The 25,544-nt window shown below is 47.2% G+C and overlaps 1 protein-coding gene across 1 annotated transcript in view; it reads right to left on the reverse strand.

The window, feature by feature from the left end:
- EPHX4 (epoxide hydrolase 4) overlaps nt 1–25,544 on the reverse strand; it is a 194,561-nt gene that overhangs the window by 151,208 nt on the left and 17,809 nt on the right. Inside the window, exon 2 of the mRNA XM_063939898.1 lies at nt 20,328–20,413. Within this exon, the coding sequence (XP_063795968.1) occupies nt 20,328–20,413 (86 nt within the window). The remainder of the gene's footprint in view (nt 1–20,327; nt 20,414–25,544) is intronic.

The following is a 25,544-nucleotide window of genomic DNA, read 5'->3' on the forward strand; positions in this document are numbered from 1 at the left end:
CTAGCACATTGCCAATACAACTTGTCTCAACACTAGGTGCCTGGTCAGTAGCTCCGTCTGCTGATTTGATCTGCGTGAGTGTATTCAGTGTTCCTGTGCAAATCTGTCAGCACTGTAGGCCTAATTCAGAGCTGATCGTAGATGTGCTAAATTTAGCACATCTACGATCAGTTTCAAAGACATGCGGGGGGACACCCAGTACAGGGCTAGTCCGCCCCGCATGTCTGGCCCTACCACACCCACCCCCCACAGGTACAAAAGCATTGCACGGCGGCGATGATTTTGTACCTGATGAGTAGCTCCCTGTGACGTTACACAGCCGTCGCGGCCCGCCTCTGTTGTCCGGACAGCGCCCCTCTAACGCCGTTGACATGCCCCCTCCTGTCCCGTAACTGCCTCTGCTTGTCAATCAGGCCTGAGCCCTGGGTTGCTGATAGCATCTCATTGGGCTCCTGGGGTGCGATGCAGTCTGAATTACCCCATGTTAGTGCTCTCCTGTGGTGCTCAGCCACACCATACACAAGTGTGCTCCTGCGTGCATTACAGCAAAAACCTGCTGGAAGCCTTGTCGCATTACCTGTATATCATTATCTGTACCAATTTATCCTAGAACTTCCTGCACCTACCAACCCGTGGACTTACCATCGTCTGCTAATCCAGTGCAAGTATCAAACAGTAATTGTACATAGTTGTGCAACGAGTATCGCCTGGACCCTTGTTCTTCTTATGATCCTTATCACCTTTGGGATGAGTGGAAGTGGAGGGAACACATAGACCGACTGAAACACCCACGGTGTCACCAGAGCGTCTACCGCTACTGCTTGAGGGTCCCTCGATCTGGAACAATATGTTAGCAGCTTCTTGTTGAGGCGCGACGCCATCATGTCTATTTGAGGAAGTCCCCAACAACTTGTCACTTCTGCAAAGACCTCTTGATGAAGACCCCACTCTCCTGGATGGAAATCGTGTCTGCTGAGGAAGTCTGCTTCCCAGTTGTCCGCGCCTGGAATGAAGACTGCTGACAGAGCGCTTGCATGCTTTTCCGCCCAACGAAGGATCCTGGTGGCCTCCGCCATCGCTGCTCTGCTCTTCGTCCCGCCCTGGAAGTTTATGTGCGCCACGGCTGTTATGTTGTCTGACTGAATCAGGACGGGCAGGTCGCGAAGAAGATGTTCCGCTTGTAGCAGGCCGTTGTAGATGGCCCTTAATTCCAGAATGTTTATGTGCAGACAAGCTTCCTGGCTTGACCATTTTCCCTGGAAATGATTTCCCTGTGTGACTGCTCCCCAACCTCGGAGACTCGCGTCCGTGGTCACCAGAATCCAATCTTGGATGCCGAACCTGCGACCTTCTAGAAGGTGAGAACTTTGGAGCCACTACAGGAGAGAAACCCTGGTCCTGGGGGACAGAGTTATTTTCCGGTGCATCTGTAGATGGTACCCTGACCACTTGTCCAGTAGGTCCCACTGAAACGTTCTTGCATGGAACCTGCCAAACGGAATGGCCTCGTAGGCCGCCACCATTTTCCCCAGCACTCGAGTGCATTGATGAATCGACTCTCTTGGCGGTTTCAGAAGTTCCTTGACCATGTTCTGGATTTCCTGAGCTTTTTCTAATGGGAGAAAAATCCTCTGCCATTCCGTGTCCAGGATCATGCCCAAAAACGACAGCCGAGTTGTCGGAATCAACTGCGACTTTGGCAAATTTAGGAGCCAGCCATGCTGTTGCAGCACCTGCAGGGAGAGCGCAAGGCTTTTTAGCAACTACTCCTGTGATCTCGCCTTTATCAGGAGATAGTCCAAGTACGGGATAATTGTGACCCCTCGCTATAATTATACTGGCGGGGGTCTCAAAACAGTGCCTATGCACTTTATTTTAGCCAGATATTGCCCAAAAGAAGTTTATATTGCAGCCCAGGGCGCCCCCCCCCCCCCCGCACCCATTCAGTGCCTGTGTCAGCGGGAGCAATGGCGCGCAGCGCTACCGCTGCGCGGTACCTCAGGAAGACTGAAGTCTTCTGCCGCCTTCCGAAGTCTTCTTTGCTTCGGTTACTCACCTGTCTTCAATCTTCTGGCTCTGTGAGGGGGACGGCGGCGCGGCTCCGGGAACGAGCAGCTAGGCGACCCAAGTGATCGGACCCTCTGGAGCTAATGGTGTCCAGTAGCCTAAGAAGCAGAGCCTATCAGTCTCACAGAAGTAGGTCTGCTTCTCTCCCCTCAGTCCTACGATGCAGGGAGCCTGTTGCCAGTAGTGCTCCCTGAAAAAAATAAACCTAACAAAAGTCTTTTAGAGAAACTCAGTAGAGCTCCCCTATAATGTGACCAGTCTCCTCTGGGCACAGAATCTAACTGAGGTCTGGAGGAGGACCATAGAGGGAGGAGCCAGTTCACACCCTTTCAAAGTCTTATAGTGTGCCCATGTCTCCTGCGGATCCCGTCTATACCCCATGGTCCTGTTGGAGTCCCCAGCATCCTCTAGGACGAAGGAGAAAATGGGCTAGCCTTCACTCAACACACGCATCAGTGGGACTCGTGTGTTCATGACCCTGTCACTGGTTCAACATTTGTTCTTCCTTGGCCCTGTCACAGTGCGTCGGAGTCCATGTTCTCTTTACTGGGTCTGGTGGCTCTGGTCTCACTCAGGCAGCTGCGGCTCTGTCATGGGTGGGAGCCGGACTTCTGCAGTCCAGCACCCGCATCAGTAGTCAGCCTTAGCTCTGCTCCCATGGCTTGGTTCGCCGGGGCCAGTCTCTCTGCTTATTTCAAGCTTAGATGCAGGTGGCTGGCTTTCCAGGATGTTTGTAGCTGCAGTCATGTGACAGCTGATGTCATGGCTGGACTGGCCATCTGGCACATGCCAAAAGGGCCGATGGGCAGGTGGGCCAAATCGGTCGCTCAGAGAGCCGGGAAGGCCACGCGCAGTGCAGCCTCCGGCTCTCTGGTTCCATGGTCTCCATGGAAATGGGGGCGTGCCACGAGTCCACGCCCCCATGACTCGCGGCACGCCCCCATACATCGTGTAGCGCGCCCCCCTGTGACGCGCGAGTGTTCACAAATGCCAGGGTCGAATCGAGGCCCCAGTCCGTCGCTGGCTGACGTCATGGTGGCAACAAATTCAAATGGCCCAGTCTAATTAAACTGCTCTGGCAATGTTTATCACTGCCACAATATTAGGTTCACTACCTGTTATCCAGCCGCTGTTCTGTTTGAGATCCCTGTGTACTTACCTGTGTTCTGATCCAGTGCATCTGACGATTCTACTAGCCTTCTCCCTTGGTTTTGCTCCTGGTTCTGACTTTGGCTTTCTTCTGAACAGATTTTGCCCATCATCTATTACAGCATTACCCACCTGGTTCTGACCCGTTTTTGATGACAGGTCTTCAGTATGTTTCATGGCACCCAGTGAGTTCACCAGCCCCATACATTAAGAACTCAGTCAGAGAGTCACAAATAGCGTATTGGGCACAGCACAGCCTGACCACCACCGATTTGTTAAGTTGGATACACATTAGAGGATTATCCATCCTAACTGGCAGGAACGAAAATCCGGCAATGTATAGGAGCAAATGACAATCAACCATTTGCTCCCAGAAATCAGAAAATGGGCAATAATGTTTGTTCAGATAAATTGGTCAAATCAAATGAATTTAATCATTTTGTCTGAACATCCATTTTTGTCAGTTTTCCAGTGTTTGGGAGCAAATGGTCAATGGTAATTTGCTCTTATACATTACCAGATTTTATTTCCAACCAGAAAGATTGGACAGATAATCTTATAGTGTGTATCCCGCTTTAGACTTTGTGGCTCTGCTCGGAGTATACAGTATGCGCATCCAACAAGTATGGCCAACATCCATAATATCCCAGCAAGAGTTGTGACATAACCTCTGTATACCAGGAATGCCTCACAAGACCTTCCAATTTGGACATGCTCTGATCCAGTCATATAGCATCAGATGCTGAAAGGACTCTGTGCAGGTAAGTGCTGGCTGTATATGTGAGGGAAAGAGGGCCGCACTGTACTGTATGTCTGTCTAGCAGCCGCTGAGAGCTGTCTGTGGGCTCCCTTCATCTCTACTGCTCACTGTGCAGCTATACAGAAAGAATGTGGGCTGCTTACATTATAGAGATAGATAGATAGATAGATAGATAGATATGGCAGGTAATATCTATTTATGCCATCGTAGGCAGCTGCGCGCCCTGTGCCACGGCTCCGGGAAGTAGAGTTCTGCCTGGAGTGTCCTAAGGGTGCCATTTCAGGGCTGTGGGGTCGTGATGTTGCTCTGTGCGATGACAACACTAGCACACCCATATCTGCAGCCCCTTATTGTAGGCACACAAGTATAATGACATAAAGTAATTACCATGCATTGGTTTTATGCCCACAGAACCTGTAAGCCAGTTTTCACATAACCGTCAGAAGTGAGATACTGCAGAAGATATACAGGCAAATGTACTGAGAGCTAGGTGGGTCACACACAGTGCCGTAACTAGACATTTTAGCGCTGTGTGCAAGAAATGGCATCAGCGCCCCCCCCCCCCACTTATGTAAAATAGGGGCAGTGTGTGTCGCAGGCACGCGCAAAACATATAGGGGCGTGGCTTCATGGGGAAGGGGTGTGACCACAAAATAATACCAATTCACATTACGGTGCACAGTAGTCTCCATTAGACAAATTATGCCGCACCGTAGCGCCACTACACCAGGAGAGCCCCTTTTACACATTACGGCAGGCAGCGTACCCTTTTTACACATTACAGCAGACAGTGTCCCCTTTTTACACATTACGGCAGACAGCGTCACCTTTTTTACACATTACGGCAGACAGCATCCCCTTTTTACACATTACGGCAGACAGCGTCCCCTTTTTACATATTACGGCGGACAGCGTCACCTTTTTACACATTACGGCAGCCAGTCCCCCTTTTTTACACATTACAGCAGACAGTGTCCACTTTTTACACATTACGGCGGACAGCGTCACCTTTTTTACACATTACGGCGGACAGCGTCACCTTTTTACACATTACGGCAGCCAGTCCCCCTTTTTTACACATTACAGCAGACAGCGTCCCCTTTTTACACATTACGGCAGACAGCGTCCCCTTTTTACACATTACGGCAGACAGTGTCACCTTTTTACACATTACGGCGGACAGCGTCACCTTTTTACACATTACGGCAGCCAGTCCCCCTTTTTTACACATTACAGCAGACAGCATCCCCTTTTTACACATTACAGCAGACAGTGTCACCTTTTTACACATTATGGCAGACAGTGTCACCTTTTTTACACATTACGGCAGACAGCGTCCCCTTTTTACACATTACGGCAGACAGCGTCCCCTTTTTACACATTACGGCAGACAGCGTCCCCTTTTTACACATTACGGCAGACAGCGTCCCCTTTTTACACATCACGGAATACAGCGTCCCCTTTTTACACATTACGGCAGACAGTGGGGTATATTTACTAAGGTCCCGATTTTGACCGAGATGCCGTTTTTTCATCAAAGTGTCATCTCGGTAATTTACTAAGCAATAATCACGGCAGTGATGAGGGCATTCGTAATTTTTTGGAAGTCCAACAAAAAAAATACGAATGAATACACCATCGGTCAAAACGCGGCTGTTTAAGTATGAATCTCGGTAATTTACTAAGAAGTGCAAAGCAAAAAACAAACAAATACTGCCGTGACAAATTACAACTCGTAAAAAAGTGCTAAAAAAAAACAGACCTGCTTTTTTAATCCGTGATTGTATAGGCATGCAGGGATCCATGAGATCCGTGCATGTATATCAGTGGGAAGGGGTGGGAAAGTGGTTATTTTCTTTAAAAAAATTGCGTGGGGTCCCCCCTCCTAAGCATAACCAGCCTCGGGCTCTTTGAGCCGATCCTGGTTGCAGAAATATGGGGGGAAAATTGACAGGGGTTCCCCCATATTTAAGCAACCAGCATCGGGCTCTGCGCCTGGTCCTGGTTCCAAAAATACGGGGGACAAAAAGAGTAGGGGTCCCCCGTATTTTTAAAACCAGCACCGGGCTCCACTAGCTGGACAGATAATGCCACAGCCGGGGGTCACTTTTATATAGTGCCCTGCGGCCGTGGCATCAAAAATCCAACTAGTCACCCCTGGCCGGGGTACCCTGGGGGAGTGGGGACCCCTTCAATCAAGGGGTCCCCCCCCCCCAGCCACCCAAGGGCCAGGGGTGAAGCCCGAGGCTGTCCCCCCCATCCAATTGGCTGCGGATGGGGGGCTGATAGCCTTTTGTGAAAATGAAAAGATATTGTTTTTAGTAGCAGTACTACAAAGCCCAGCAAGCCTCCCCCGCATGCTGGTACTTGGAGAACCACAAGTACCAGCATGCGGCGGAAAAACGGGCCCGCTGGTACCTGTAGTACTACTACTAAAAAAATACCCAAAAAAAGACAAGACACACACACCTTGAAAGTAAAGTTTTATTACATGCATCCACACAAACATACATACATACTTACCTTATGTTCACACGAGGGTCTGTCCTCTTCTCCAGTAGAATCCATGGGGTACCTGTTGAATAAATTCTACTCACCAGATCCAGGGTCCCAGGCTCCTCGTAGCATCCATTTGTAATCCACGTACTTGAATAAAATAAAAAAACGGAGAGCCGAGCCACGCACTGAAAGGGGACCCATGTTTGCACATGGGCCCCCTTTCCCCGAATGCCAGAAACCCACTCTGACTGATGTCTAAGTGGGTCACTTTTATATAGTGCCCTGCGGCTTTTTCCCGGCCGACAAAAGCCGGGTAGTGTGTTTCAGCCCTTACTGTGCTGCATGTTGCTGGGTTATTTCATAGTGGACGGCAGCCGCGGCACCCAGCAACTTTATTCCTGAATCGGCCAGTGTAGGGAGGGGGAGCACGGCCACCAAGGATAGGATGGGGCCAATTTACCAGCAAATCGTGGAGACAGCGCAGCAGTACTGCTGCTGATCTCCATAAAAAAAAGAAAAAAAAAAGGGCCAGCAGCAATCACTGACAGGGTGGCCAGTCAGGAGCACACATCGCACAATGCGCTCCCACCGCAAGTGCGCTGTGTGCAAGGCACACTTAGCACATACCAAGTTACGGCTCTGGTCACACATCATCACATACAGTATACCTCACTGTATGGACAGTACGGAGGGTTAGTACATTTACATTTTTAATGAAGATAGAGTTCTCCTTTGAAGTTAGTATGTGGTGAAATGTGTCTGATAACATTTAAGTTTTGTAAAAGCAAACCCACAAGAAGAAAACACATCAGATCTTCAGATGCCATTTTCAGTGTTTGCTGAGCACTGAAGAAGCTGTTACTGGGGCAGAATCTCAGTGATGTGCAGCAGAGCGGATGTGACACAGTCACACAGAATATCACATCAATTAGAACAGACGTTTCTGCAGCAAACTGCTGAAATCTGGAGTTCTGCCTTCTGCATAGATTTCTTTTTAACACATTATAGGAAGTCAGACCGTTCACCATCCATGTAATTCCAATCCATTTACTTATACTGTATATTTAGGAGTTGAAGAATATTGTTCAACACTTCTTAGTAAATGTCGACAAGCCTACAGGAACGCACTATCCTGCTTTTCCCAAGGCAGCACAGATTTGTGGAGTGCTGAATGCTTGGTTTCTAGATTTCAGACTTGTAAGTGATCTCTATAAAAATCCATATTATTCTTCATTAAAATCCAATTTCTATGTATTATACCTGTAAGACACTACTGTATTGTAGTATTGGATGATATCCAAACAATGGACCTGCTATCTGGGGCTGACGACTACATCTGCAGGGTCTGCACTGCACCCAATCCTGCCATTCAGCTGTTGTAGTTACAGTTTCTGATAGAGTTCTAGGGTGGTGCATTATTCTCGCTCTCCTGCCATCAATAGTTCATTATAATGTGCTATATTGTTATAGCACATTATGATGTGAGCTATACAACATCATCCAATCATAGCACAGCACAATATAATCAGTTTTAGGTGTCGGCAAGCACACTGAAGCTGGAAGCCAGGAATTCAGGAATGCTTCAGTTATAACACCCTGAACATGAAAACAGCACAGAGGCAGCAGCTGTGGTGGCCATCATTAAACAGTGGTTATAAGGTAAGCATGGGGTGGTTAGGTGAAATCATACAGCAGGCGGAATTATATGCCAAAAATAATTTTAGTAGATTTATCACCTTAAAAGACTTGATGACTGTAAATTAGCACCCTAAATACCATACTTTATAATGGGCATTTGATTTCACAAAGTAACAGCATGGTCACATAATAGTACCCACAATTCCCCCAATTCAAATTACACCACACAGGGGCACAATCTTATTCACATTACACCGCATGTAATGCCCATGATTCATATTACATCACATAGTAATTCCCCTTATTCAAGTTATGTCACTTAGTAGTGCCCTTTATTCACATTACACTACACTATGTTACCCTCTATACATGTTATGCCACACTGTAGTGCCCCTAATATACAATACCCACAGTAGTGCCCTTTATAGACAATTCCCACAGTAGTAGTGTCCCTTACACATAATGGCTACAGTTGTAGTGCCCCTTACACATAATGCCCACAATTGTAGTGCCCCTTACACATAATGACCACAGTAGTGCTGCTTATATACATATTGCCCACAGTAGTACCCCTTATACACAGCTTCCCCACTCTCTTGTCCCTCCAGCCCCCTCTCATCTTGTCTTCAAGATGCACAGAGCCTGCTCCTCTTCACTCCAGCAGTAGTGACAGCATGAAATAACATACGCCGTGCTAGAAAATGGAGCCACTTGGACCTGAAGAGGGGATGAATGCTGTCCAACGGACACAGCATTTGTGATCACCAGGAAGAGTAGGCTGTAAATGGAGGAGGACCATGGAGCCACCAGGATCTGCGTAAGAAGGAGGTGGCTGCAGCTTATCAGTATCATCTAATGATGTAGATGATGGAGCAAGTTTTTCTGTTGGAATTACTGTGCAGGGCAATAGAGGTGGTGGAACTAGTTCCCACTATGATTACAGGTGGTGGAACTCCGTTCCACCTCGTTCCCCACCACTTTAACCTCTGTGTGCAACCCTCAAGAAGAACTGTATCTGGGGTAATGTAATATGATGCTGGCTAAGACATACCTCCCAACTGTCCCGACTTTCGCGGGACAGTCCTGTTTTTGTGGGACTGTCCCGCTCTTCCACCCGCGGGCTGCAGTGTCCCGCAGTGAGGGGGAGGGAGGGCGGGCAGTTGGGAGGCTCCTGTCAGTCACCGCTGTACTGTACAGCAGAGGTGAATAGACGCTGTACGCATGCACACAGCGTCTAGGCTGGGGGCAGTGACGAAAATGGGGGCATGGAAAGCAGACAGGACATCCCTGCAAAGCCATGCCCTATTTTAACTGAGGCCACGCACCCTTTTTGGATGGGCACGGCTTTGCCGCACAGGGATGTCCCGGCCATAAAGTAATAGAAGTTGGAAGGTTATGGTAAATATATGTTTACATAGGTTTAATTAGGCTTATCATACTATGGGGCCCATTTATCAGCAATGCATAACCCAATTAGCACTCGCTACAGGGGTTATGTCTTCCTCTCAGTATTCATCAAACAGTGGTAAACTAAGTTTACTGCTGTTGGCCTCTGTACCACTCTTGCCAGATACAGATGTCGAGAGTGGTATGGTCCCTACTGCCGGCAATGGGGGACAAGCGCTACCTTTGTGGCTTCAGTGAAGCTTTCTGGGCACTGCTGGGTGCGCACCAGGTGAAGGAGTCATGCACTAGATGTGGCGCATGACTTAGCAACCTGTTGCCAGCAGGAGAGCAGTGGACACCGATGAGAGGAGAGAAAGCGCTGGACATTGCAGGAGAGGTAAGTATTGCTGAATACAAGCTGCATTCTCTTTTGTATCACAATCATACTAAATGAAAAATTTTGCTGCTTTTCTTTTTCATGAATAAACGGAGCCCTATCTCTTTTAACCAGAACACTAATAAATTACACAGGCAGTGGCGTCACAATGGGGGTGCGGCCCGCAACTGGATGCCACCCGCCGAGGGGTGACACCAAATTGCCTGCTCCTGCTCAGTGACAGGAGCAGAGTGCTGCACTGTTACATTATGTGCAGCACTCAGCTCCTGTCACTGAGCAGGAGCTGGCACTGCACATAAAGCACTCCACGAGAGGCAGCACTCACCTCCCGAACCCCCCAAGTGACGCAAAAACGGGGGTTGGGAATTGAAGCCCCTCCCCTCCCGTGAAACCACATCCCTTTTTATGGCGTTGCTGCACCGGGTGTATAAGGCAACCAAACAAAGAATGAGACAGCGCTATTCACGTTGTATATAAAAAGTAACCTTTACTTTATATTTTATGCAAAGTACATATATAAATCTTACACATATAAATATAAATACTATGATACCGGCCAGTATCAATTTATCTAAAATATACAATGTATTAAGACCAATTCCACATTAAGAAAAATTATCCAATTTTATCCAGCTGAAATAACCGATATCTTGTAACTCTATAGATCTCTTAATGAGGCTCTAAGATAAGATAATCTATACTCTTACTATAGCATGATATGCGTAATTAGTAAGCAGGTAAGTCTTTCAGAAGCTCCACATGCAGATGTTAGTCAGGCAAATCAGATTTTGAAACAAATAGATATGTCCATTAGTTCAAGCAAACTGTTTATTAGTGCACTATAATTGTAATTGATGATGCAGCTGTTAGTTGGAAATCAGCTGTTATTTCTTTTAGTCAAGTAGATGTATAGATATAAACTTCTGTTAGGTTAAATACCGTCCATAAATCATACCAAGCTCAATATTATGATGTTGAACATTTATCGCTGTTTAAATGCAGTCAGCTGTCATGCTAAAAAGCAAATGAATATAAGAATCTAAAAACTGAAAGTCCACACTTCACCACGAGTACAATATACTATGTACTCTATTTGATACCTCTCCTCACAGTGCTTGTGGGTGAAGCAGCCTCTCCAGCAATAGGCAATGGTGACTGGGGTCCGTGTCCCCCTCTCCGGTGTGTAGTTTAACTCCTTAGTGCAGCATATCCTGATGCCCACTTCAAACAGCCGCAGCTGCGGCGTGCAGCGTGATAGCGGTCACAGGGAATCCCGGCTCTCCTTAGCACAGCCTATGCTGATCGTGGCGCTTCCGTCAGCCGCAGCAGCAAAACGTGTTGTGGTTTTATCCACAGAGAGTGTTCCAAACGCGTTTCTCCGCCTACCCTCCGGCTTTGGTGGCTTCCTCAGTGATTCAACACATCATAATATTGAGCTTGGTATGATTTATGGACGGTATTTAACCTAACAGAAGTTTATATCTATACATCTACTTGACTAAAAGAAATAACAGCTGATTTCCAACTAACAGCTGCTTACTAATTACGCATATCATGCTATATTAAGAGTATAGACTATCTTATCTTAGAGCCTCATTAAGAGATCTATAGAGTTACAAGATATCGGTTATTTCAGCTGGATAAAATTGGATAAATTTTCTTAATGTGGAATTGGTCTTAATACATTGTATATTTTAGATAAATTGATACTGGCCGGTATCATAGTATTTATATTTATATGTGTAAGATTTATATATGTACTTTGCATAAAATATAAAGTAAAGGTTACTTTTTATATACAACGTAAATAGTACTGTCTCATTCTTTGTTTGGTTTCTTTAACTTTTGGGATAACTGGGATCAGTGTCCCGAGACCAGCGGCTTTTCACATTGTAGGTGACAGCGCCAAGTGTATATTTCTATATCTATCTCCTTGGGTGTATAAGGCGTTGGTACACAGAGTGAACGGAGTGTGATTGACAGGAAGTGGGTGTTTCTGGGCGGAAACTGGCCGTTTTCTGGGAGTATGCGGAAAAACGCAGGCGTGTCAGGATAAAATGCGGGAGTGTCTGAAGAAACGGGGGAGTGGCTGGCCGAATGCAGGGCGTGTTTGTGACGTCAAACCAGGAACGAAACGGCCTGAGCTGATCGCAATCTGTGAGTAGGTCTGGAGCTACTCAGAAACTGCTAAGAATTTTCTATTCGCAATTCTGCTAATCTTTCGTTCGCTATTCTGCTAAGCTAAGATACATTCCCGGGGCGCGCGGCCTAGCGTGTGCAATGCTGCTAAAAGCAGCTAGCGAGCGACAACTCGGAATGACCCCCTTTGTGTCTGGAACAAACCATTGTTGTCATGCAGGCAGAGGCAGATTTAGACCTCACGGGGCCCTAAGCAAGACACCGATTTGGGGCCCCCTTCCTCAAACAATCCATAACACTACAGTATATGGGTCTAATTCATGATTCCATGCTGCAGCCGATGTTTACGCAAGTGAGCGATTGCTGGCAGACTGCGCATATGTCAAACTGCCTTTGCAATCTTGCTCGCAGTAAGGGGTGTGTGCATCGATCTCTACAGCTACTGCTATGAAATAATATATTGCAATTATAAAGCACCCTTTAGTCAGTGTATGAGGGGGCTATTAGTACAGGGCCATGAGTGGGGGAATAAGGACATGGCTGTGAGTGCAGAGAAAGGGGTATTAGGACAGGGCTGTGAGTGCAGAGAGAGGGGTATTAGGACATGGCTGTCCGTGCATAAAGGGGGATATTATGACAAGGTTGTGAGTGCAGGGCGGGGGGGTTAACACAGGGCTGTGAATTCAAAGGGGGGAGTATTAGGGGTTTGGTCTCGTGTGATTGGTGTTTGGGATCCCGCCGGTCACCACACCGACGCCGGGATCCTGACGCCATGCAGCGAGCTCGGTGGCTCGCGGCGCTCGCCACGGGTTCTATTCCCGCTCTATGGGTGTTGTGGACATCCACGAGTGGGAATAGTTCCTGTCAGCCGGCATGCCGACTGTCAGGCTTTTAAGTGAGTGGGATCCTGGCAGCGGAATAGTGACCGGCGGTCTTGCCACCACCGGTCACATAACTACATCCCAGAGGCGGAACTACCGCCAGTGCAACCAGTGAGTTGCACTGGGGCCCGCCACTGTCCAGGGGCCCAAAGCATGTAATGAGTCAAACTGACACATTACATGCCGCTGTGTGCTGCGGGCAACCGCTGCTCGCAGCGCACAGCCGCCCGGAGAGGAGAGGAGCGCAGCGGACACGGGGGGAAGGAGGAGGAGGGAGGTGGAGGAGGGTGCCGCAGCAGCGCTGTTTTATTGGTTGAGGCGCTGCTTCTGCTGTCCCTCTGCTTCACTATAGGCTGTCTTCCGCCGCTGTGAAGCGCATCCCAGCATTCACAGCGGCGGAGAACAGCCTATGGTGAAGGACTGGGACAGCAGCAGCAGCGCCTCCACCAATAACACAGCGCTGCTGCGGCTCCCTCCTCCACCTCCCTCCGCCGCCTCCTCTCCTGCCCGGGAATCGTGATCTCTGCTAGAAGCTGCACCGTGGAGCCTGAGCCAGCGGAGACAGTAAGTATAATTCTTTCTTTCTTTTTCTTTCTTTCTTTCTGTGCAAAAAGGGGGACTGTCTGCCGTAATGTGTAAAAAGGGGGAATCTGCCTGCCATAATGTGTAAAAAGGGGATGCTGTCTGCCGTAATGTGTAACAAGGGCACGCTGTCTGCCGTAATGTGTAAAAAGGGCACGCTGTCTGCCGTAATGTGTAACAAGGGCACGCTGTCTGCCGTAATGTGTAACAAGGGCACGCTGTCTGCCGTAATGTGTAACAAGGGCACGCTGTCTGCCGTAATGTGTAACAAGGGCACGCTGTCTGCCGTAATGTGTAACAAGGGCACGCTGTCTGCCGTAATGTGTAACAAGGGCACGCTGTCTGCCGTAATGTGTAACAAGGGCACGCTGTCTGCCGTAATGTGTAACAAGGGCACGCTGTCTGCCGTAATGTGTAACAAGGGCACGCTGTCTGCCGTAATGTGTAACAAGGGCACGCTGTCTGCCGTAATGTGTAACAAGGGCACGCTGTCTGCCGTAATGTGTAACAAGGGCACGCTGTCTGCCGTAATTTGTAAAAAGGGGACGCTGTCTGCCGTAATGTGTAACAAAGGCACGCTGTCTGCTGTAATGTGTAAAAAGGGGACGCTGTCTGCTGTTATGTGTAAAAAGGGCACGCTGTCTGCCGTTATGTGTAAAAAGGGGGATGCTGTCTGACTTAATGTGTAAAGAGGGGACGCTGTCTGCCGCAATTTATAAAAAGGGGACGCTGTCTGCCGTAATGTGTAAAAAGGGGAATCTGTCCGCCGTAAGGTGTAAAAGGGTCTCTACCTGGTGTAGTGGTGCTACTGTGCGGCGTAATTTGAATAATGGAGACTACTGTGCACCGTTTTATGAATTGGTATTATTTTGTGGCCACACCCCTTCCCCATGAAGCCACACCCCTATGTATTTTTGCGCCTGCCCCTGTTTTGCATGCAGGGGTGGGGCTCCGATGCCGTTTCTTGCACACAGCACTAAAATGTCTAGTTACGGCACTGTTGCTAGGTATCCATTTCTCTGGCCCTGAGCAGGTCCCCCTCATCAGATCCTCTCCAGGGGTGAGGGGGTGGACTTGGATGGGATGAGGGGGGGAAGGGGGCCCAAAGCATTTTGTCGCACCTGGGCCCACCGCTCACTAGTTCCACCACTGCTACATCCTGTATTAGGACAGGGTTGTTGTGAGTACATAGAGGAGGGTATGAGGACAGGGCGGTCATTGCAGAGAGGGAGATATTATGACAGGGCTGTGAGTGCTGAGGTGGGGAGGGGGGTTTAGGACAGGGCTGTGAGTGCAGAGAGGGGGTATTAGGACAGGGCTGTGAGTGCAGAGAGGGGGTATTAGGACAGGGCTGTGAGTGCAGAGAGGGGGTATTAGGACAGGGCTGTGAGTGCAGAGAGGGGGTATTAGGACAGGGCTGTGAGTGCAGAGAGGGGGTATTATGACAGGGCTGTGAGTGCATGGAGGGGGTATTAGGACAGGGCTGTGAGTGCACAGAGGTGGTATTAGGACTGGGCTGTGAGTGCAGAGAGGGGTATTAGGACAGGGCTGTGAGTGCAGAGAGGGGGTATTAGGACAGGGCTGTGAGTGCAGAGAGGGGGTATTAGGACAGGGCTGTGAGTGCAGAGAGGGGGTATTAGGACAGGGCTGTGAGTGCAGAGAGGGGGGTATTAGGACAGGGCTGTGAGTGCAGAGAGGGGGCATTAGGACAGGGCTGTGAGTGCAGAGAGGTGTTATTAGGACAGGGCTGTGAGTGCAGAGAGGGGGTATTAGGACAGGGCTGTGAGTGCAGAGACGGGGTATTAGGACAGGATTGTAAGTGCAGAGAGTGGGTATTAGGACAGGGCTGTGAGTGCAGAGAGGGGGCATTAGGACAGGGCTGTGAGTGCAGAGAGGGGGTATTAGGACAGGGCTGTGAGTGCAGAGAGGGGGTATTAGGACAGGGCTGTGAGTGCAGAGAGGGGGTATTAGGACAGGGCTGTGAGTGCAGAGAGGGGGTATTAGGACAGGGCTGTGAGTGCAGAGAGGGGGTATTAGGACATGGCTGTGAGTGCAGAGAGGGGGTATTAGGATAGGACAGGGCTGTGCGTGCAGAGAGGGGGTATTAAGACAAGGCTGTAAGTGCAGAGAGGGGGTATTAGGACAGGGTTGTGAGTGCAGAGAGGGAGGTATTAGGACAGGGCTGTGAGTGCTGAGAGGGGGGGGGGTTAGGACAGGGTTGAGAGTGCAGAGAGGGAGTTATTGGGACAAGACTGTGAATGCAGATGGAGGGGGGGTATAGGGACAGTGCTCTCAGTGCAGACGGGGGGGGGGGGGGGGGTATTGGGATAAGGCTGTGAGTGCAGACGGAGTGGGAGGGTATTAATACAGGGGAGGGGGGGTAGGACAGGGCTGTCAGTGCGGGGGGGGGGGGGTTAGGGCAGGTCTGTCAATGCAGGTGTCATGGTGCTCCTGTGAGGCCACATAGCATAATTCAATTTAACACAGTGACAGGCACACCTTTTATTTTACAATTAGAAGCTGGCAGTGCATGCATCCATACTGGAACTTCTAGTCCCACCTTAATAGTAGCAGCCACTTAGTACACCTTAGTGCACTGTGCTCTCCCTCTGTGCCCATGGCTGCTTGCACTCTTACTATTCATGCATATATTAGAGGTGTGAAGCACAGCCACATCCCCAGGCTCTTACCCCATGCCTGGACACTGGAGAGGGAATGGAGCGTGTAGATGAAGACCGCGCAGGTAGCCGCACACTTGGTGAAGACCCGGAAAAGCTGAGCCTGCCCTGCGCCATCTGTGGTAAGTGGGGGGCGAGGGTGAGCCTGCGGAGTTGTTCAGGGGCGGGTATATGGGGTTGCTATCATTCCTGGACTCAGCTTTCGTGGTGAGGGTTGCTATGTCCACAGCTTCGATTTCCAGACAGCAGGGGGTCGGGTGGGAGAGAAACATCAGCAGTGGCTGTTGTTTTGTTTGTGTGTGTGATGGTGGGGCGATAAAGTCCAGGGAAGCGGTGCGGTGGTGTCGTCATGTATGTGTGCCCCAATGCAGGCTGGTATTTACGAGGGAGGGACCAGGCACAGCATGGACCGAAGCACCAGTGGAGGCGGGCAGGTGACCTGGCTGCCACCACTCCGCTCTCCCACTCTCCATGAAGGTCACGTTTGCCCTTGTGCAGGAGAGGAGGAGCCCACTACTACAAACAGAGCACTGCAGACTGTGGGCGTGAGCTGGTACCGGCTCCCAATCAATGTGTGCTGACAGCCTGCTGGTGCCGGGCCGGCTCGAAGGACTCATGGGGCCCTAAGCGCGTGCCTATGTTGCCTAGCGGTAAATCCGCCACTGCATGCATGGGAGCATATACATTTATATTGTTTCTGTGCAGGGTAAATTCTGTCTGCTTTTGAATGCAGCCCACAAATGTTATACAGCTTTATTTTTTAACACTGCAATTTTGATTTCAGTTTGAACACACTCCACCCAAAGCTAAATCTTTCTGCACATGTTATATCTGCCCCACCGGCAGTGCAACATGGTTTTGCCCAGTTGCTTGCTTTTTTGCTTTACCTACAAACATGAATCAGGCCCAGAGTTTAAACCACTGGACTACAATATAACGGGCTTGTATCTTATTACTCCTGTATGTTACAACAATATTGAAGCACCCACCAAAAAAACGTTACTGCCTAATATTAGACAGGCACATTGAACAACACTCATTTCTAGCTAGATAGGCGCTAGCATAGCATTCATAGAGCCTGATGGTGAGTTGCACGCAAGTTCAGCATTGCCGACTTCCGGGAGAGAGCAGCCAGGTCACACCAGAAGGAAAGCAGGGTGGGTGCATGTCGCATGACAGGAGGTGGGGCTATGCAAATGAGACTGCACGGGGTGTGGTTGCCACAACCAGTTCCCCGTAGCCACGCCTCCTGCCCTATAATGCCGGCATTATACAGCATCGTCCGTGGCTACGATGACGAGATTCAGCGAGAAGCACGTTATCGGCTGACAGGACCACCCACTTCACTCGCTAAGTGGGCGGCCAGGTCAGGGGGGTTTGCTATAATCAGGAGACTTGCCTAGGCAAGTAGGAAGCTTAGCCATTCAGTTGTGCATAGGCAAAGATTTGTCTGATTTGTGTCAGTATGAAACAATTGATATGAAAGTGTTTTTCTGCCTTACAGCGCCCATTTGGCACAACCTATAGAGCTGCAGACAACAGTACAAGCTTAAATGTTATTTTTCACAGGACAACTGGAAAATGAGTAACTATGGTATGTAAATCATCATATATTCGACTGAGTATTAAGAACACTTTGAATCAGTGCTATTTTCAGAGCTCCCCTTAGGAGACTGCGCAACATGAAGTCAAGGGCAGGATGGTGTAAATGGTGCCACTAACACAAAGCTCACCACAGTGTGATGACACCAATCACATCATCATACTGGTTTCCACCCACTGCTTTATGCCTGGTCCTGTTTCAGAGAGGTTGTCAGACTCTATAGGGAGGCTAGGAGAGCTGCCATTACATTTATGGAAAGGCATTCTGAAGTACGTTTATTCAGTTTGGAAACAGTCCACATATTATTTCCTAATGGTGGTATCCAGTGCTTAAAGTGGTCCTAGAGAGGTGATGGAACTTACACTCCCTCCCCCCGGCGCCCATTCAATAAAGGTATTGCACGCGCCCCCCAAAAAGGGGCATGGTCTCGAAAAGAAAGAGGCGTGGTCACACAATAGTATCTCCAATTAAAATTATGCCACACAGTAGCACAATCTTATTCACATTACACCACATAGTAGTGTCCCTTATTCATGTTATGACACACATTAGTGTCCCTTATACACAGAGCCCACAGTAGTAGCACCCCTAATACACTTAATGCCCACAGCAGTAGCACCCCATAATACACATAATGCCTGCAGCAGTAGCACCCCATAATACATGTAATGCCCACAGCAGTGGCGCACCCTATACATACCGTCTCCAAGTGGAACTGACGGAATGCAGTTCCGCCCCTTTCCGGCTCACTTTAACCCCTGGTGGTATCACATAGATGTTTTACACTTAAGAAATATGGAAACACTCATGTTATATACCGTGCATCCAGGAAGTATTCACAGCGCTTCACTTTTTTCCACATTTTGTTATGTTACAGCCGTATTTTGATATACATGTTTGAATGTGATTTTTATTAAATGCGATATTATAAAATATGGGCCTTCTTAATATTCATTAATTTTGAGGACCATTAGCTATTTTTTTTTTAGATATAATACAAGCCTATGAGAAATAGGTCTCCACAAGCGCAGTAATTACGTATCTGTTTTTTTTTTATGTTTGCCTAATAGGGGTTCTAACCAAACCCTAAACTACGTGCAGCTACGGTGGATTATAGTACTCATAAGAGTGTGACTATTTATATATCTTATATACATTTATATAGAGTTTTATAACAGGAGTGGTAGCGTTGGTTGCTACCATTGTTGAAGTATCTAATGTCCTTGAGTGGCCAAGCCAGAGCCCAGACTTGAATCCGATTGAACATCTCTGGAGAGATCTGAAAATTACTGTGTTCAACTCGGCAAGATACCCGGGTAGGATTCCCGGATCACTTGATCCGGGAATTTGCCGGGGGGGGGGGGGGGGGGCGTTTCCACTAGGAAAAAACATGGGTAAATGTGCACCCCCGCGCATTTACCCGTGTTTTTAAAGGTAGTGGAAAAGGGGTATTAGTCTGCAATAATAAAGATGTTTATGGAAAACCAGTTGACATGAACGTTTTTTGCACTTGCAAATGGCACTTAAAAAGCTGCACCAGCGATTAAGTTGCTCATTGGACCCCTGTGCTACAAATCTATGCAGAGTTTGTGTGGGTTGAACTTACACAGCATAAAAAATGCCAGCGTGGCCTCATCCTAAGGACTATCTGCCTATCTGTAACCACCTATCTGCCATTTCGTCAGTTAACAATATAATAATGCTGAATTTATTTTTAATATTATAAGGAGCTGAATTCTACCTCTTTTCCACTGCTGCAATTACCCCGGTCTACCTGGGTCATGGCTGAGTGGAAAAATAACTTTGATTTGATCACCGCTGACTGTTACCTGGGTCCCCGAGTCTGAAGCCGGGCAGGTCTTTGGTAATAAACAACTGCTGCACTTCTCTACTCCTGTATTCCACCTGTTGGACTGTGCTCATGCAGGATTTTTTGTGATTTTATATGATGTGTATATTTTTTATATAAAGACATTTTTTATTGAACGTCCTGCTATGGCTATTGCTTTTACTGGGGACACTAAGAAGACCTGCTAAAGATACCATTATGTGAATGCGGGGCAGAACTTGCATGTAAATGTCCTCATGTGTGTATATGTTAAGCTGCTACACTGTGTACTGTGACGGCTGACGGGGTGAATTCCAACCAGTATCAGAGGGTGAAAAGATACCTTTATGGGCCTACAGGTGAGAATTTAAAAGTAAGTTTGGCTCCAAAAGAAAAAGAGTTTTCAAGGTGTATCGGGAAAGGAAGTCCTTTGCTGTGAATTCTGATATTATTGGTGCAGCGCTATCTTCATTGACTTTCTCCATTTGAAGTGTGCTAATAAGTGAACTTTTTAAAAGGTGTTTTTGGGAAAGGAGTCCATGAACGTGAATTTTTATACTTTGGGTGCAGTGCAAATATCCTCTGACTTTTGTATTTAAACTGGTGGGAAAGAGCTTGAAACGGTGTTCAGTTACCCGGGTCAGACCTGGGTTTTAGAGGGAAAAGAGGTATCAGAGACATTTAAACTCTATTATAAGATTTGAAGATTTTTCTACTTACCAGAATTCCGGAAAACCATGAAGCAGTAACATGAGTGGCTTTCCTCGCTCTCCTGCAGCGACATAGTGGAACCGTAACCCGGAATCCTGCAGATATTTATTACACAGGAGTCAGTATTGGGGAAGATATAATGGGTGTCAGGCAATGTAATACAGTTACTTTAAGGCATTCAGAAGACAAACCAATGCTACAGAGCATATTCAGTTCAAATCAAACTCAAATTTCTAATAGAATTACTATAAATGCTGAATCAGGAGAAACTGTGCTCCTTCTTGAAGAACCATCTACCTTACCTCACTGCACACAGAGCACTACTTCTGCGTAGTGGATGTAAAATACAAATCAACATTGCTTTATACATGTAAAAATTATATTTACCTCTTTATTGACCAGAGATATTTACAGCTCAAGGACTGGACCAGTTCTTTGCATCTTGAAATAGAGCGTTTTCAAGGTAAATTTGTATGTCCGATGAAGGGAGATTAAGAAAAATAATATTCTACAAAACTAAATCCCTATTAATAAAATACTTCCAAATCAAGCAACTGTCACAGAATTTTTAATATAAGCAACAGGATGTAAACTAATGTGGAGAAAGAGAACATACCTACTTGCACTTTAACCTGCAGATGGAAACGGAATCGGCTGACTGAACACTTCTTACTACAAGTTAAATAGAAATGGGCAACTGGAGCACTCTCTGCTGATCAATCCCCTCCACCCAACCCTTCCCAAACAACATGCGCTAGTGCTGGTTACCATTGTGTTTGGAATCTGTGTCATCAGTGCTTTACTAATGTCAGTTGAGTATCCCACATAGGGCGGTATTCAATTATTTTCACCCCCTTCAACACCCGTTCTGTTTCTGCTGACGGGTGTGGTATAATAGTTTCAGCTTGCTACCCCCATGGTATCGAGGGCACCCAAAACGTTACGCAGTTAAACCAGATTACTATGGGAGCGATATGCGCGATAACAGGGATCACTTTGGAAAGGAGATTAGGCGGGATATATCATTTGAATACCGTCCATAGTGTCAGTGTGACTAGGTTAATCTTTAGAAAAAGAAAAATAATAATAATCTTTAGAAAGTTTGATAAATATCTATCCAGCCAGCCAATCAAAAGATAGTTTAGGACAGTGGTTCTGAAACATTTTTGAATCACGGCGCCCTAGAGTATCAGAATTTTTTTTTGCGGCACCCTAGTCCAAAGTTTCTTATTGAGAAATTTTAAAATAAATATTAAATTAAATAAATTGTGTTTATAATATGTCATCCTTAGATTCAGTTGTGTGGTGAGGGACAAGATTTGCTTCTGTTTGTCCACATATTTTATGACTGACAGCCACCAGCACTGGCTTTGGCCTGTTACATGGACCATAAATAATTTGAATTGGTCCCGGACCACCAATTCAAGGCACCCCTGCAAGTGTATTGCAGCACCGCAGGGTGCCACAGCACACAGTCTGAGAACCACTGATTTAGGAGAACACTGACACCTGGCATCAATAGACAATTTTACAAGCATTTTGTAATGCTAGTTAAACATATAAACTGGTATGAGTGGCACACATTGGGTTTAGTGTCCCCATACCCATTAAGCACTTGTATTAGAGGATCCTTTTTCTCAATGATTCATGCCACATTAATTTGCATTCACAGAAAGTGAAAGTACTGGGATCAATGGAGCGTCATTCATGGAATTCCCACTATTGAAAGTGCAACTGATGGTTAAGCACGGTATATGAAATATGATTGCATTTCACGTGTCACTGTGTGTAAAGCAGCACTCCAGGGGGAAGCCAACCTTCATGATTTGCTGACAAAGCCAAAAAAAAAAAAGTTTCCTAAATGGTCTTACATGCTGCAGTTAGGGAGGCCAATCCCGGACCATTTTTTCAATCCCGGGTTTCGGCTCTTAACTAGGTGTCCACCCCCTCGCCCTGCACATATAACTCACCAAATACCGGGGGCAGGCGAGCGGGAGGGGAACATCTTTTGAACGCTGCTGGCGGCTCCCAGCAGCGGCTGACAGCGCAGCGTGACCTCTCACGCTGCGCTGGGGACCCGGAAGGAGGAAGCCAGGCAGAGTCTGAGCGTCCTGTGGACGCTCAACGCTGATCCCTCAATCCCCGGGATTGGAGCTTCCAATCCCGGGATTGAATCCCGGCCATTTTTGGCCCTAAATCCCGGGATTGGCCACCATAGCTGCAGTGTTCCCCTTATGTAGTAATTACATACGGCCATCACTGGCTAGTGCAAATACGTTTAGAATTTTAGCTAATTCATTTCAATTTAAATGTTTGTGTGAGCGGTCTTAAAGATTTTTTGGGGGGGATTGACAGGTAATAGTTGTATTGTGATAGCACAGTGGTAATGATAAACAAGATACACTACATGGAGCAGACTATACATATCTTGAATATGATGTGGTCGGATAACTGTGGTACAGGAACATGGGGTGTGTTTGGTTGGCTATCTGGCGTACGAGACCATAATTACGGTCAGTAAATTTACTCAGTAATAAATTACACAATTAATTTACTCAGTAATTAATGACACACGTCACAAATACACATAACTGTGGAGCCTGGCCTAGGGAATTAACTCTTACTGCTCTGGACCAGTCTACCAGCTACATAATCTGTATTGATAAATGACACAATAAAAGTTTTTTTTTTTTTACATTGATGTGATAAATGGCGATGAAAAAATTAATTGTGTGACAAGTTACCATGCTTCCACTTATTGTTTCTCACCTATTTATTAGTGTTTGTCCAGTCATTCAAAGCAATCAATCAATCAATCTGTGCTAACACAAAATTGCCAGGTTCCCCACATTTTTTTAAATGATTACAATGTAATTATGCAAATGAGGCAAGTCCAGAAGCCCTGGTGTACCTGGCTGTTCGTGGTGTACCTAGCCCCCGCTGCTCCTGGTGTACCTAGCCCCCGCTGCTTCTATTGTCAGATTACCAGTTTTACTTATTGCATCGATTCTTCAATACGACTTTTAGTTGTGCTTCTGCTGAAGCCCCAGCAAACCAAACTGATCTCAAGGTGAAAACTTCACATGAATTTGTCATCAAAGCTAATTCCACTACATCAAGAGGAGCTTTAGCTCACTGTCAGATACACCATATTTTTGTGAAGTGCAATGAATGACAATACGTAGTAAAAGTAATGTACTGCTTGTTAGTAAAAGGACACCTTGAAAAAAGAACCTTTAATTTCAATCTTTAAATTGGTCTGTTTAGTAGCTCAGAAGGAGAAAATAAGCACTGGTTTATAATATTTGTATTTAAAAAGATTGAGATATTACACCTTTAGAAAGATGTAGTTCAGTAGTCTTCTCCTATGGCCCATATGTAAAAGCCCGCAAGTTGGAGGAACCAGCAGAATTCTGGCTATTTAGCAGGTACATTTTATGTGCCAATAATTTTAAAGGGTAAAACCAGGTAAAATTACAAGTAGGGTATCGCTACTGTATTAAAGTGCATTTCTCATTGTTTCTATTCAAAATAAATGAAATGCATCACCCACTGTGACATCCCACTGCTCCTTTCAGGTGTGAAATGACAGTGCCAAGATTTGAACGGTTCCGGTATGAAAGATAGATAGTGTCTAGTTAGACAGTCAATAGATAGACACCATATGTTAGACAGACATTAGGTCGACAGGGGCAAAAGGTCGACAGGGGCAAAAGGTCGACATGGAAAAGGTCGACAGGTCAAAAGGTCGACATGAAAATGGTCGACATGAAAAAGGTAGACACCATGTTTTTTGCATTTTTGTGGTTTGTGTGGATAGTTTTGTCATCTGGGACCCCCAATTGTAGAAAGGCATACGCTCGCCACGCTTCGGACACGGTGGCTCGCTGCGCTCGCCACAAGGTTTATAACCAACTCTATGCCAACATGGATAGAGAAAGTATGAAATAATCCAAAAACATGTTAAATAAAAAAAACAAACACATTTGTCTATCTTTTTTATGTCGACCATAATCATGTCGACTTTTTGACCAGGTCGACCTTTTGACCTTTTCCATGTCGACATTTTGACCCTGTCGACCTTTTGACCCTGTCGACCTAATGTCTGTCTAATATATGGTGTCTATCTATTGGCTGTCTAACTAGACACCAGGGCCGGTGCTAGGGTGTTCGGCGCCCTCCTGCAAAATATAAATTTGCGCCCTCCCATACTTTACATGTAGGGCCGGGGGGGTTACCATGGCCTCCTGGCCCCTGAGCTGCAGGAGATCCGTGTAAGCCTATGGATGTGAACTCTCTGCCCACACTCACTCTGTGCAGCGCTAGTTACGGCCCTGCACACAGACAGTGCCGTAACTAGACATTTTACCGCTGTGTGCAAGAGAGGGAATCGGCACCCCCCACACACACACACCTGTATGTAAAATAGGGGCAGTGCGCGCCGCAGGCGCGCACAAAAAATATAGGGGCGTGGCTTTGCGGGGAAGGGGTGTGGCCACAAAATAATACCAATTCATATTACATATTATAGTAGTCTCCATTATTCAAACTATGCCGCACAGTAGCGCCACTAAACCAGGTAGAGCCCCTTTTACACATTACGGCCGACAGATTCCGCTTTTTACACATTACGGCAGACAGCGTCCCCCTTTTTACACATTACGGCGGACAGCGCTCCCCTTTTTACACATTACGGCGGACAGAGTCCCCTTTTTACACATTACGGCGGACAGAGTCCCCTTTTTACACATTACGGCAGACAGCGTCCCCCTTTTTACACATTACGGCGGACAGCGCTCCCCTTTTTACACATTACGGCGGACAGCGCTGCCCTTTTTACACATTACGGTGGACAGCGCCCCCCTTTTTACACATTACGGCAGACAGCGTCCACTTTTTAAATACAAACACACACACACACACACACACACACACACACTTTCTCTCTCACACTCTTTACATACCCTTACCACAATCTTGCTGGCCAGATCTTCTAGTCTGCTAGCCTGGTCCATGTAGCTCCGCCCCTTGGTCCGTGTAGCTCCGCCTCTTGGTCCGTGTAGCTCCGCCCCCTTTCGTCAGACCGAAAACACTCCTCTCCCTGTCACAGGGGACAGAGGAGAGGGAGTCATGCTGCCGGCGCTGCTGCGGCTGCCTGTCAGTGTGACAGGGCAGGCGGCGCAGCAGCAGCAGGGGGGACAGGACGGCGTTTCAGCTATGCAGAGC

The sequence above is a fragment of the Pseudophryne corroboree genome, chromosome 9 (genome assembly GCF_028390025.1).
Source record: "Pseudophryne corroboree isolate aPseCor3 chromosome 9, aPseCor3.hap2, whole genome shotgun sequence".
NCBI classification, from domain to species: Eukaryota; Metazoa; Chordata; class Amphibia; order Anura; family Myobatrachidae; genus Pseudophryne; species Pseudophryne corroboree.